This window comes from Typopeltis vanoorti, chromosome 16, assembly GCF_054136105.1.
Source record: "Typopeltis vanoorti isolate ZY-2024b chromosome 16, IOZ_Tvanoo_1.0, whole genome shotgun sequence".
NCBI classification, from domain to species: Eukaryota; Metazoa; Arthropoda; class Arachnida; order Uropygi; family Thelyphonidae; genus Typopeltis; species Typopeltis vanoorti.
In genome coordinates this window covers 62,014,433-62,028,699 of record NC_143564.1, presented here as the reverse complement: position 1 = coordinate 62,028,699, position 14,267 = coordinate 62,014,433, and the positions used below count along the sequence as shown (strand labels likewise).

The following is a 14,267-nucleotide window of genomic DNA, read 5'->3' as shown; positions in this document are numbered from 1 at the left end:
AAAGCCAATGACATCATAAAAGGGGTACTCCTAAAGAAAAATAGCCATAAAAATTAATACTAAATGATGAGCAATATGATATGTATTTTATTTACTATTTAAGATTAATTATAACAGAGCTTAGAAATCCATTAGCATCCTCAATTATATACGAATTTTTTTAAATTGTATACCATGACATAAAAGGTAAAACTTCTTAGAATGCTATGCAGATTCGCTATTTGATATTGCTGCCAAAGCTAGTTTTTTTTTTCCTTAGCTAAAATGTGAACTACAACAACATATATAACAATAACCACCAATCTTAGAATCAATCATATGTATTATACTATACTGTTAATAAGTAACCACAATTTGGAGTCAGTCAAATGTAGTGTATACATTTGAACGGCAAATAAATTGTATCACATGAAATACTGCAATCATTTTTTTTTAAATAACGAAACCTGTGGTGCGATCATAATTAAAAGAAACACACGTATTAACCACAGTGAAAATTATTTAATTAAATATTTCATCCTAAGTATCTTAGGACATCATCAGTATAGTAGCTTAAAACAATAATAGGAATAACATACAGTTAGGGTGCATGATTACAATAGAAATATAATCATGCACCCTAACTGTATGTTATTCCTATTATTGTTTTAAGCTACTGTACTGATGATGTCCTAAGATACTTAGGATGAAATATTTACAATTAAATAATTTTCACTGTGGTTAATACATGTGTTTCTTTTAATTATTGCAATCATTATTTAACTTACTTATGTTTTTAGATAGAATGCTAACATACCTGCTTAAATTGCTCTTGCATACGGCGCAGTTTCTGCTTACGAGCCTCTGAAGCAGCTCTGAGGTTGAACCATCTATAAGTTTTGGAAAATTAACAACAAAATATTGCAACTTGTTAATTTTTTTTTTTTTTTTAATCTGTTCCATCAACACATTCTAGCCCATACAAAAACATATCAATTAAAAAAAAAAAAAAAAAAAAAAAAAAAAACAGTGTATTCTTAAGTACTCACATAGCAGACATAGCAGTAATGTTGAAGAAATTTCTTTTAATAAAGTAATTAATAATATATAATCACAGCTTCAAACTAAATGACAATAGTGATCTTTCACAGAATACTTTCAATCAACTCAAGTAGCGATATTAGCTTTAGTTGTCCTGATCTAACATTTCAGCTAAGGTGAGATGCTCATGCAAAGTCTGCAAATTCTTCACAAAAAGTGTTCAATAACACAGCTTCTGAAGAGATACTCGAATGTGACAAAATTAATGACAATTCTGCTGAATTTTGCCTTGGTTGTTAATGTTTACTTGAGTACATCTTCCCTTTGCTGAAGGCTCACAGAAATAATCTGATGATGAGTAATCACCAAACCATGACACGATCACCATAGAACATTCCTCAATGCTTCCATATTCACCTATGGAGTTTCAATGGTACCAAATGATGCTCTCCAAAATTCATCACTGGGCATATAGAAATGGGGCATAATTGAATTAATACATATATACTAATAATTTGCTATGTTCATTAAAAATTGAGCCTAAAAACAGCTAAAATATTTTACTTGTTCTACAAGTTCTCCCAACTGAGAATGCAGTCGATGATTGTCATGTTCTAGCCTATGTTCATAGTTTTAGTTTTTTTATTCCTGATTTTCATGCCAATTTTGTTATAGGAGTTAGTCAGTTATTCAATTTAATTAAAGAATTCTGAAGACTTCCACTGTATTTGTTAGGTGTATATTAACTGCATAAAGTAAAGTACTATGCTGGATATCACTGATTTTGATATCAGGCTTAATGCCACTTTCTTTCATAATGTGACCCACATAAATGAGGAATAAGAGTGGAGACAGTGTACATTACACCCTTGTCTTATACTTAATTTTACTTCAAACTGTCTTCTTGTACTTCTTTCAATTCTAACTGCTGACACATGTTAGATGTGCTGTTCAATATTCCGATTCATACCACATAATTATAGTATTCTGAACAGGCTTTTCTCATGACACCTTGGCATAAGCCCTTACCAAATCTAGAAAACTTAAATACAGACCCTTCTTATATCCATATGATTCCCAAACTATTTCTCTTCCACAATTTTCTTAGGCTCTTCTCAAATATGCTTGCATAAATCTTACAAGGGACACATAGTAGAGAAATAAAAGAGGAAAAAGATTAAGAAATAAATAAAGAAAGAAAAATTAAATTTGGCTCATACTATACAGATGAGAAAGATCTACTGCTGTGCAAAAAAAAACAGGTCGACCTGCTTCATGTTATTTTAAAAAAGTATATGATATTGTTTCTTACAATAAACTTATAGGATTCTTAGAAAACATTGGTCTGGAATCAACAATCCACAATAAAAATAAGTAACACACTTATTTTTATATATGCATATAAAAAGACTTCTAAATAAATCCGCTACAAGTCTGCAAGACTAAATTGAATAACTCCTTGACTAAATTGAATAACTGTTGTAATAGATATGGTATGAAGGTCAGCATTAAAAAGACAATGAAGATAAGCAGAAACATTGAAAATATCAACTGCATTGTGAATGGAGAACCTATAGAACAAGTAAAACATTTCAGCTACTTGGGCATGATTTTTAGTGATGTTGTCTATTTCCATATTTAATTTATCATCTTCGCTAAAACTAAAAATCGTGAAGTCAGCTGAATAAATTTATATGGATTAAGAGAGAAATTAGCCAAACACTAAATTAGCTGTAAACAAGACAGTATTCAAGCCAATTTTAACTTATGGATTTGAGGCTGGGTCAGAAGTAAAATACTTGACCAAAGACTAGAGACCGGAGATACGAGAGTCCTGAGGAAGATTAGGGGCATGAACAGACATCAATGGCAATATCATATTAAAAATGAGGATATTAGGAAAGAACTTGACATTGTCAGCATCCAGGAATGCATTAGCAGAGCTAATCTCAGGTGGTATGGTCACTTAAACAGAATGAGAGAGGAAAGATTAGCAAAATAAGTGTTCTCTGCCAGGATGGCAGAAAAAGGACCCAGAGGAAGGCCAAGATATAGATGGATTGATACAGTATAAAGCCTTAGAAGATAGAAATATAAGATCTGATAATGTTGGAGTCTTAACAGGGTAACAGACTAATTTGGAGGAAAATTGTACATAGGAAGTTAGTAATGATGTAATTTTTCATGTAGTACTATCATATCCTGTACACCCCTTGAGGGTATACATCAGGAATTTGATGATGATGATGAAAAGAGGAGCCTGATAGTAATGTGTATTATCACTACTTTTTTCTGGAATCTTCTCAGAAAGGATCATGCAAGAAATCAAAAAAAGGAACATAAATAACCTAAGATTATGCAGATGACACATTACTAATCACTGAGAATGAACAGGAACTGGAAAATTACAGTTAATGAATTAACAAAACTCCTAATCTTTTCCTGACATGATGATATCACTTCTATAGCATCTTCATCTTCTAGAAAATGTGGCATACTTTCTTGCTGAAGACATTAATTCTCTCCTGCCCAGTTGCTTATTCAAATCTTAAAGTACCCAATACTGGAATATGGTCTCACATTTGGGGTGGTACATTTATACAGTGCAGAAAAAGTGCAGTTCATTTGCTTGATGACATTTCTCTCTTTCCCAGGTTCTGTGTCATAGATGGTCAGTTTCCATGGTCACTGTTCTACAGACAAGAACCCTCATTATGCTCCCCTCCCATTTCTTCTATACCTAAAAGAACATGATCAGCAGTTGTCCAACACCTTTTTACAGATGAACTGCAGACTCTCTGAACCTGTTACTTCCAGTTGTCTTATTCCATCAACCTCAATTCTGCAGAACAGCAGTCCTAATGAAGTATTTTCAAAGGACTACAACCTCCAGATCTTCAGTAAGAATATCAACATATTATTTCTCTCTTGACCACTAGCCCACTAACAACACTTATTTGCTATAAGTCTCATGTGTGTGGGAGAGTGAACACATAGAAAACAAAAAGAATGACAATCATATGTACAGCAATGAATAAAAAACCTAACATAATAAAAGCAACCCTAGACCATATCTGGGAAGTCTAATTACTTATGATGGAAAATGTGAACAAGAAATAACTACAAATAGCCAAAACAGTCTCTCTTAACATGAAACAAATACTTATAACAGAATAGTCCACATAAATACAAAAACGAGACTGGTGACTTATGTATATTCAATATAAATGCACATTTCAGAAACATGGACTACTGGAAAAGAAACAGAATAAAGACTGGTAGCTCTGGAGATGTTACCATGAAGAATGAAAATTAGCTGGATATGAAAGGTTACTGACAAACAAGCACTTGAAAGTGCAAAACCAAAAAAAAAAAAGGTTTTCCATATGTATACGAAGATTTCTATGGGTCAGTTGTTCAAGAGATAGATTCCGGTATTGAGGCCATATGTTTATTAAATACGAACAGGATAAGTGAAAACCTGACAAGTTTCTTAAGTCATATGACTTACATCATCAGGGATATTGGTGTATAAAAAGTTAAACACAACTCCATTGGATGTTTCCAACTGTAACATTAAAAAAATTGAAACATTTGTTACTGAATGTTTGTTGGAACATTGTTATTTGTTGTCATGTTCTGTGCTTCACGTGTGTTATGTCTCAGATTTGAGGAAGTTAGATTTTTTATGAATGCCGACCACACTTGGTGTAATATTAAACCTTGATTTTTGTTGCACTATGTAGGAATTCTAAGCATTTTTACAGCTTCCTTGAATTTCCTTGTGAAACAGTTTTTTTCAATATATGACATGATCATACTTTTTTTTTTCCCAAAGTACTTTATGGCCAGTGGAAGTTGTGTGGAAAGCTAGGCCTGATTTGTGTTCTTTTCTTTTTTCTACGTCTTTTTTATGTTTTATGTTTGCTATACACAGTGAATTAGCCACTTCGCTACCATCTGACCTATGGAATAATATTGATATCACTACATACAATAAAGCTACATCGGTTACTGAACAGAAAAAATATAATTCAGCTCAGCTCAGCTAACGCCTTTTTATTCCTGTATACGGGAGTAGGCGAGGCCATTTAGCCTTATCTAACTTTGGAGACTGAGTGGGCAGTTCAATCTCCACTAGTACCAATCAGAGATAGATGGCCCAAGGCTATCACTAATTAAGCGGTACACAGTGAAGAGAGACGGCTCAAATGTGCCGCCATCTTGTGTTGTCCCTAACCCTAACACAATATATTTAATGTCTGAAATAATGTGGGTTCTACGGTCGATTTTCTTGAGTTTATGGGATGAAAAACCCGAGTTTCCAGGAGGAAAAACCCGCTTGCCCATGCCAGAGATCAACTAACTTGGGAACCGGTCTAAAAAAGGCTTAGAAAAATTTCCTCTAGTCGCCGACTAGACTCGAAACCAAGTCTTCCTTCGTGCGGCCAAGCGCCGTGGTGTGTAAACGCCACATCCACCGAGCCACACAGGCTATTTAATAAGGAAATTCAATTTACTTCAGCAAGAAAAAGAAAAACAACAAAAACATTTAGATCACTGTGGTGATTAACCTATCTTCACGAGTGCTGTCAAAAGTATAAAACAATTTCCTAATGAAAGGCTTTAATTTCCCTTTGATGTCACATCACATTCCAAAAGTAGATATCATTGCACAAATTGAAAAAGGAATCCGCAATTTGCCTAGCGATACAGCAGAACTCATCCGCATACAAAGTTCTGCATTACTATTAAAATGCAAAATTCCAAGTAAGAACTTATCAAAACTGGAATCTGAAGCACTTAAAAAATGAAGACTGGACAACAATATCATGATAATTAAAGCAGATAAAGGGAACGTGAAAGTCATCATGAACTCAGACAATTACACAAGAAAGATAAACACCCTCTTAGAGGATTCCACCGCCTATTTGCCTATTGCCAGAGATCCCACATGGTGAGCACATAATAAAACTAATGACTTAATCAAAAAGATACCTAACTAGCCTGAAGAACAATAGCGAACTTTATCATCAAAACACCCACTAGTCCCAAGAATTTATGGAGCACCAAAAATATATAAAAAAGATACACCATTAAGGCCGATAGTGGATGGAAGAGATTCCCCGACATCAAATCTGGAGAAATATCTGACAAACATGTTAGCGCCACACATATAGGAAAAACAGATTCATTCATAAAGAACAGTTTACATTTCATCGAGAAGGTCAAGGATGTTAATATAGAACCTTGAGACATTTTAGCAAGCTTGGATATAGTCAGCCTCTTCACTTAGCTACCGAGAAATGATATAGTGACTCTTCCCGAAAATCTTTTCCCACCAGACGTTGTAGAACTATACAAACATTGCATGAAAAATATGTTTTTCACATTCCAGGACAAAATTTGAGAACAAAAGGAAGGACTAGCAATGTCCCCCCCCCCCCCCTTGCCCCCCGACCACCACCAGCTTTGGTCAATCTCTTCATGGAAAACTTTGAAACCAATGCTCTAAAAAACTATCAAAAAGAAACCTAAGAAATGGGTACGTTTTGTGGATGACATTTTTGTCATTTCGTGCCAGGAACGACAAATCAGTTATTTTTAAAGAATATCTTAACAGAATACACCCAAATATAAAATTCACTTTGGAAATAGAAGAACATAAAAAAATTACCTTTCCTGGATATCCTCATAGAAAAAAAATGAAGAAGAAAAAAGAATAAACTTTTCTGTTTACAGAAAACTGACAACTACAGGAAGATTTCTTAATGCAGCCTCACACCACCACCCTCTCACAAACATTAGGTATAATAAAAACCTTGAGAGACAGAGCATATAATATATCCAGCACGGAAAAAAAAAAAAGAGGCAAAATGGGGAATTGCACTACTTAACACAGAACCTCACACTTAATGGATTTGAGCCAAAAACAATCAAGAAAATCCTCAACATAGCTCCCATAAACAACGTGGAAAACCAAGATTTCAAGAACGCAATCTCACTACCATACATCAAGAATGTCACAGATAGATCAGCGACATTGCTCCACAAGTACAACTTAAAAGTAGCTTTTCTCCCTTTAGAAAAAATATCAAGATTCCTACATCAACCAAAACCTTCGCACCATCCCATAAAAAAACCAGAGGTCTATCAAAATCTATTGTTCTTGTGGCATTTGTTGCGTAGACCAGATGGGAAGGTCAGGAGAAATTCATATGGCAAAACATAAAAAAGACAGAAAAAAAGAAGAGAACACAAATCAGGCATAGCTTTCCACACAACTTCCACTGGCCATAAAGTACTATGGGGGAAAAAAAAGTATGATCATGTCACATATTGAAAAAAACTGTTTCACAAGGAAATTCAAGAAGTGGCAAAAATGCTTAGAATTCCTACACAGTGCAACAAAAACCAAGGTTTGATATTACACCGAGTTTGGTCAGCATTCATAAAAAAAATAACTTCCTCAAATCTCGGAGACATAACACACGTGAAACACAAACGTGACAACAAATAACAATGTTCCAACAAACATTCAGTAACGAATGTTTCAATTTTTTTCAATGTTACAGTTGGAAACATCCAATTAACTATGAATTTAATCTTTGTTAGTTGTGCTTAACTTTTTATACACCGATACCCCTGATGATGTAAGTCACACGACTTACGAAACTTGTTACGAAACTTGTGACGTAACCTGTTCGTATTTAATAAACATGTGATTTCAATACCAGAATCTATCTCTCGAAAAAAAAAGATTACTGAATGATATGAAAAGGAAAATGAAATTCTTAGGGCCATGCTCATAAAGTGCTGACCGACATGATGGTTAGAGATAAGAAATAAGCCGAAAACCATGGCTATCAATCTTTAAGCAGTCATTCATTAGAGTGCCACATCCAGATCAGAGAAACTAATGAATGACTATGGAAATGAACCTTCTAACCAAACCCTATGAATTATGAAGTGTAGTCAATGGAAAACATTTATAACTCCAAATTATTTTTATATAGCCCGGGTTTTTTCAAATGATTCCCCCACATTGCTTTACCCCCACTTTTCCCAAACCCCCTTCCTTTAACAGCTTAACAACAGATGAATGCATATCGCCAGGATAAGGAGACAGCCAACAACATCCAAAAAGGTATGTCCAAAATTTCCTCCTATATTATTCTTCATATGTTAGTTTTATAACAATGACATTGAAAAAAAGGGGCACTCCTAAACGAAAGTAGGCTATATAGCCATAAAAATAATAGTTTATTTAGAGGAGTAACATGGGAATTTTTCCATAAATAATACCTATAATAACTCCATATTTGAGCAATTCTAGTCAAATACTCCTGCTGCCATGTCACACTTCAGGTTTCTAGTGGCTTTTCATTTCAAGGATCGATATGTACTCCTGATTGCAATCTTTGTGAATATTTTCTATCACTGTTCTGCACATTTTGTTCATTAATCAAGACATCTAGAATATCTTCAGTTTATATATTTCCATTACCATCTCCTTTTACTCCCTCCTCAATTAGCTTTTCCAACATCCTACAGAACATTTTGCTGCCAATGTAATATTTATCCTCTATATTTATTCTTACCAAAGTCTTCCAAGGACTTTTATTTAGCTACTTTTACCTCTAAGTTCTCTTACATTTTCCCCTGTGTTCTCTCAGATCATGTGCTAACTCACTTGTTAGGATCTTTCCATATGCTTTCTTCTTTTCCTGGACTGATTCTTTAACTTCTTGGAGCCACCATAAATTCAAAGTTTTCTGTTTCACCATATGTTTCCCTGGATATGTCAATGTTTCCTTCAGAGTTTGCCCGTGACACTTCAACATTCTCATTTTCATACTCTTTCATTTTTTCTTAAATAATATGTGTATAGTTGAGGCTACAGTACCACTAAAAGTTGTTTGACTTTAATTCATTTTAAAAGTTTTGTATATATTTTTCTTTTCAAAGTAATATTCAATTTTATCTAGCTTAAAACTAAATGACGATCACTCCTATTTCATAACCACTGTATACTCTTGTATCCTGAACCAGTGTTAAAATATCATTATCAATGATAACATAACTTATGAGACTTCTCTTATTTCCAGCAGATGCTTACCATTATTATTTTCCTTTGCCCTTTTCTCCAATTTTTCCAAAACATTTCTATGTGCCTGGGATTAATTTCCTACTCTGCTGTTTTAGATCTTCTAGATGGACCAAGTTTTTCTTTATGTCAGATGCCCTCTCTAGTGACTCGAAAAAAAAAAAAAAAAAAAAAAAATCTCCACTCCTTCATTAAGTAAAACATTCTGTGGGACCACAGGCACAAATAAGTTTCACTGTTGAATTCTCCATTCTGAAATCTGCCTACATAACTACCTGAAATCACCATCCAATCAAAAAGTGTTTTCATGTTTAGTAATAATGAATGCTATAATTGCTCAAATTAACTAAGATTCTATATTGATTATTTAGCAGAATTTCGTCTGTTTTAGTCTTCTCTGTCTCAACATCAATTATGTCAACAAGGTACTGCTCCAGTTCTTCGGCCAGTTTATAATGATGGTACCTGTCTTCAATTCTGCTGATGCTGGGTTCAATTCAGTATCTGACTTTTCACTGTTCACTTTGGTTTCATGATGAAGATAGCATGAGGACCGGATGACATCCCCAGCCAACATGATATTTCATGAAATTATATCATCATCATGTTTGTTTTTGGTTTAAGCCAAAACAAAGTACAATTGGACAGTTAATATCCTTGTTCATTCAGCATCCAGCCACATACTGCTAAAAGAGTGCATTCCATGAAGGTGAAGACAGGACATTAGTGAAAAATCCCAGTTGGTTCTCTGCATTCTTTAAAGGCTATGCAGAGGTTTCCTAAAAGTTGACCTTTAAGCAACTTCCCTAATGTGAATACATTACACAATGTATCCTCCGCGATCGTGCGACCTACATCCCGCTAGAACACGACCCCACAAAAACACAAGTTAAGAAACTAAAAATTTTACTCAAAAAAGTATCTTCCTGGCCCCCTGATGTAACGAAAAAACTTAAACCTTTCCGCTCCTGTCCCCCCCGAATATACGGTTTACCAAAAATCCACAAACCCAATTCCCCACTCAGACCTATAGTAGATGCCACCAATGCACCTTGCTATAGACTATCTAAACAGCTGGCCAACTCTCTGATCCCCCTCACCAGAAGGTCCCCTTCCTATATAAAAAACTTGACCCACTTTAAAGCCCTCACAGAAAATTTAAGCTTGAATAAGACAGACATATTGGTAAGCTTTGATAACTCCTGTTTGTTTACCAATATTCCCTTAATTGACACCTTATCTCTCTTAGAAAACGTTTTTCCCTCTGACATCTTAGATCTCTTTTCCTTTGCCATTAACTCTGGGTATTTCTCTTGGAACAACAAAATCTACAAGCAGATAGAGGGAACTGCCATGGGTTCCCCCCTCTCACCCCCCCCCCCCCCTTGTCAATTTCTATTGGAAGATTTCGAAAAACGAGCCACAGACTCAGCCCCACTCAAACCTTCTATCTGGCTAAGATATGTAGATGATGTGTTCTCTATATGGCCTCATGGCCCAGACACGTTAGACTCCTTCCTCAGTCATCTCAATAGTCTACATCCAAGAATCCAGTTCACTATGGAAAAGGAAAAGAACAATTGTTTACCCTTCCTAGACACCTTAGTCACACGCCTGTCTAATGATACACTTACCTTCACCGTATACAGAAAACCCACACACACACAGGCAGATACATTCACAAACTCTCCCACCACCCCTCTCAACAATATGGCATTATTAAAACTCTTACCAAGAGAGCCCACAATCTTTGTTCCAGTGGAACCGCCCTCACTACTGAGCTTAACCACATACACAGCACTTTCCTCTCCAATGGCTACAGCGATCACAGTATCAAAAAAATAATCAACTCCTCCCCCATTCCCCGTCCTTCTCGTCAACAAGATTTTAAAAATGCCATCACCATACCCTACATCCGTGGCACATCCGAAAAAATAGCCAAGATACTAAAACAGTACTACCTACACACAGCATATAAGCCCCACTGCAAACTTGCTACCCTTATCCATTCTACGAAAGATCAGCTCCCGCCTCTCTCTCTGCCTGGAGTTTACAAAGTACCCTGTTCCTGTAAGCTGGCGTACTTTGGACAGACAGGCAGATCAGCATCCATCCGTCTAGAGGAACACAAGTCTTACATCTTCAAATACAACTATGGCCATTCAGGCTTGGCTGACCATGTTTTGGACACCACCCACAGGGTATCATGGAAGAAAACCACCATGCTCCACCACAACAAATTCAAGAAAGAGAGACTTTTCTTAGAAGCAGCAGCAGCTCTCAAAAACCAACCAAATCTCAATAAATACGGTTGCATTAAGCTTCCAAAGATTTGAGAAACATTCATCACCAGAGTTCCCACCTTACATTCCAGGCCACCTACTACTGCCCTTAGAGGGCACTCTACCTAGATAGGACTTTAGTGTCACCCACGTGGTTGGGCTCAGTATTGTTTGTTATTTGTGTATATGTTACATTAATTGTTTTTGTAATCCCCGTAGATGTCCTAGTGACTAGGACGAAATATAGGAAGTATTAAATTCTATTTTAATTCTTTTTGAGTGTTGTAAAAAATCCATTAAGCCTCCAACATGATGTCCTCACAGCACTTAAGCCTTTACACACGTATTACACAATGTATAAATGATGTAGCATATGGCATAAATAATGTATATATTAAATAGTAACCTTAGATTTAAATAAATGTAGCACTAATAGTTACGAAAGTTTCAGACTGCCTGTTAGAACTAACACAACAAAAGAGACCAAGATAATTTTATTTCATAAAATAAAACTGTACTTATTGTAATAAAAATTAATGCTCACCTGCCCATCACATCATCATGTCTTTTAATAATAGCAGGAGTCTGATCATGATTTGCTGCCACTAACTGATCTTTCAACTGTGTAATACTCTGAATTCCTTCCTGCTCAAAGGCTGCTAATCCTGCATCAAAAGTTTCCTAAATATAATAATACTTTATAATGAATAAGAAGATTTGAGCTGCAAAAGACAACCAACTTTTATAATAAATTAAAAGAATTGTTGACTATTAGATAACTATGAGAACAAGTTTCTGCTCTTATATTTATTTCTATTCTCAAATTAATGAAAATATGCAAACAGAAAATATCAATTACATTCTCAAAATGTCATCCTCATCAAATTCCTAACATATATCAGGAATTTGATGAGGAATATCCTGTTATGTCAGGATATTATAACAGTAGTATATGAAAGGGCTACATCATTACTAACTTACTTTCAACAAATTTCTTTCAAAATAACCTGTTATCTGTCAACATTTCAATATTATCAGATCTTATATTTCTCTCTTCTAAGGAACTTTTACTGTATCAATCCATCCAGACCTTGATCTTCCTCTGGCTCTTTATCCTACCATCATGGCAACGAACACTCATTTTACTAATCTTTTCTTTCCCATTCTGTTTAAGTGGCCACACCACCTGAGATTAGCTCTGCTAACACATTCCTGAACACTAACACTATCAAGCTCTTTCCTCATTTTCATTTTTAATAAGATACTGCCACTGATGCCATCTGTTCGATCCCCTAATCTTTCTCAGGACTCTCATATCTGTGGTCTCCAGTCTTTGATCAAGTGTTTTATTTCTAACCCAGCTCTGATCCATAAGTTAAAACAGGTTTGAACACTGTCTTCTATATATCTAGTTTAGTGTTTTTACGAATTTCGCTCTTATTCCATATCAATTTATTCAGTTGACTTCCTATGCATACCAGCTTTGTTAATTCTGCTGTCTATTTTCAAATGTAATTTGTCATTCACTAAAAATTGTGCCATTCACTAAAAAAAAAAAAAAAAAAAAAAAAAAAAAAAGAATAGCAGCTTTTACCAGTGAAGTCCACATACTCTTAATTTTCCTTGTAATCTACATTCCATAATCCTGATATCATCTTTAAATTCTTTGCAGCCTTTCCACAGCTTCTTTATCTTAACCCGGGAGACCAAATCTGCATACAGTAGTCCAGGTGCAGTCGTATCAAGGCCTTGTAAAGAGGCAATATAACTTCCATCTTCTTACATGTCAATGTTTGTTTCAAAGTCACAATTATCCCTTGAGTTTATTTTGCAATTTTTGTTACATAACTTTGAACTTTTAACTTTCTATACATACACCATAACTACAAGTTGAGCCGTGTCAGTTTCTCCAAGCATAATCCCACCAATATAATATGCTGTTAGATACTGCATCGCACCAAATGCATAACTTTACACCTACTAACATTGAATTAATAAGCAATTATTGTTTGCTTGCAATTCTAGCCTATTCAAATCACCCTATATATGCTGTATATCAGTAGTATCTCTGATTGCCCTGCCTATATTGGCATCATTAGCAAACAATTGAAAATCTCCTGTTAGTCCTTTTCTGATATCATTAATGTATAGATTAAAAAACAATGGTCCAAGGACTGATCCCCTGGGCACACCACTAGTCATCTTAAATCTGCCAGATTCACACCCCAATATACCACTTTCTGATACTTCTCCATCAGTCATCCATCCAAGCCAATAGTTTATATTCCAATCCCATACTCTCCTGTTTATGCAAGAGCCTTTCATATGATATTTTATCAAATGCCTTAGCAAAGTTCAACAGTATCATAGTGTATCCATTCCCTTTATCCAACTCAGATTAGCAAATTGCTGAGACATGGCCTCCATTTAGTAAACACATGATGTTCCTTACAAAGTATATAAATTAAAGATGCCAAGAAATTATAGTCTTAGTTTAATCCTTTATCCAAGTGTAAGCAAACAAAGTTTGCACCTGAAATATTTTCAGAACTGGGTAACTTGTATATAGAAGATAATGACTTTACATCACTTGCCTTAGTATCCCATAATGCAAAGCATATATCCTTATGGACATGTATAATGCTATGCATTATGGGAAGGGCCACTACCCAGACCGGTTTTGACTTTTATTGAGGTCTCATCAGTGGGAACCAGACCCAGAGGTGATACCAAGGTTGAAGTAATGCAGAAGTCATATTTCCATATAGGAGTAGACTAAAAGTGTAACACCTTATTATTATTAAAATACTCGGGATTAGAAATTGTTGTCGAAAGTTTTAATCCAGAGGTGTGACACC

The 14,267-nt window shown here is 35.1% G+C and overlaps 1 protein-coding gene across 1 annotated transcript in view; it reads right to left on the bottom strand.

The window, feature by feature from the left end:
• The window catches only part of alpha-Spec (alpha spectrin), a 509,808-nt gene that overhangs the window by 107,058 nt on the left and 388,483 nt on the right, over nt 1-14,267 (bottom strand). The window contains exons 40-41 of the mRNA XM_090406229.1: nt 11,954-12,090; nt 797-869 (exon numbers count right to left, since the gene is read on the bottom strand). Of these exons, the coding sequence (XP_090262355.1) occupies nt 797-869; nt 11,954-12,090 (210 nt within the window). The remainder of the gene's footprint in view (nt 1-796; nt 870-11,953; nt 12,091-14,267) is intronic.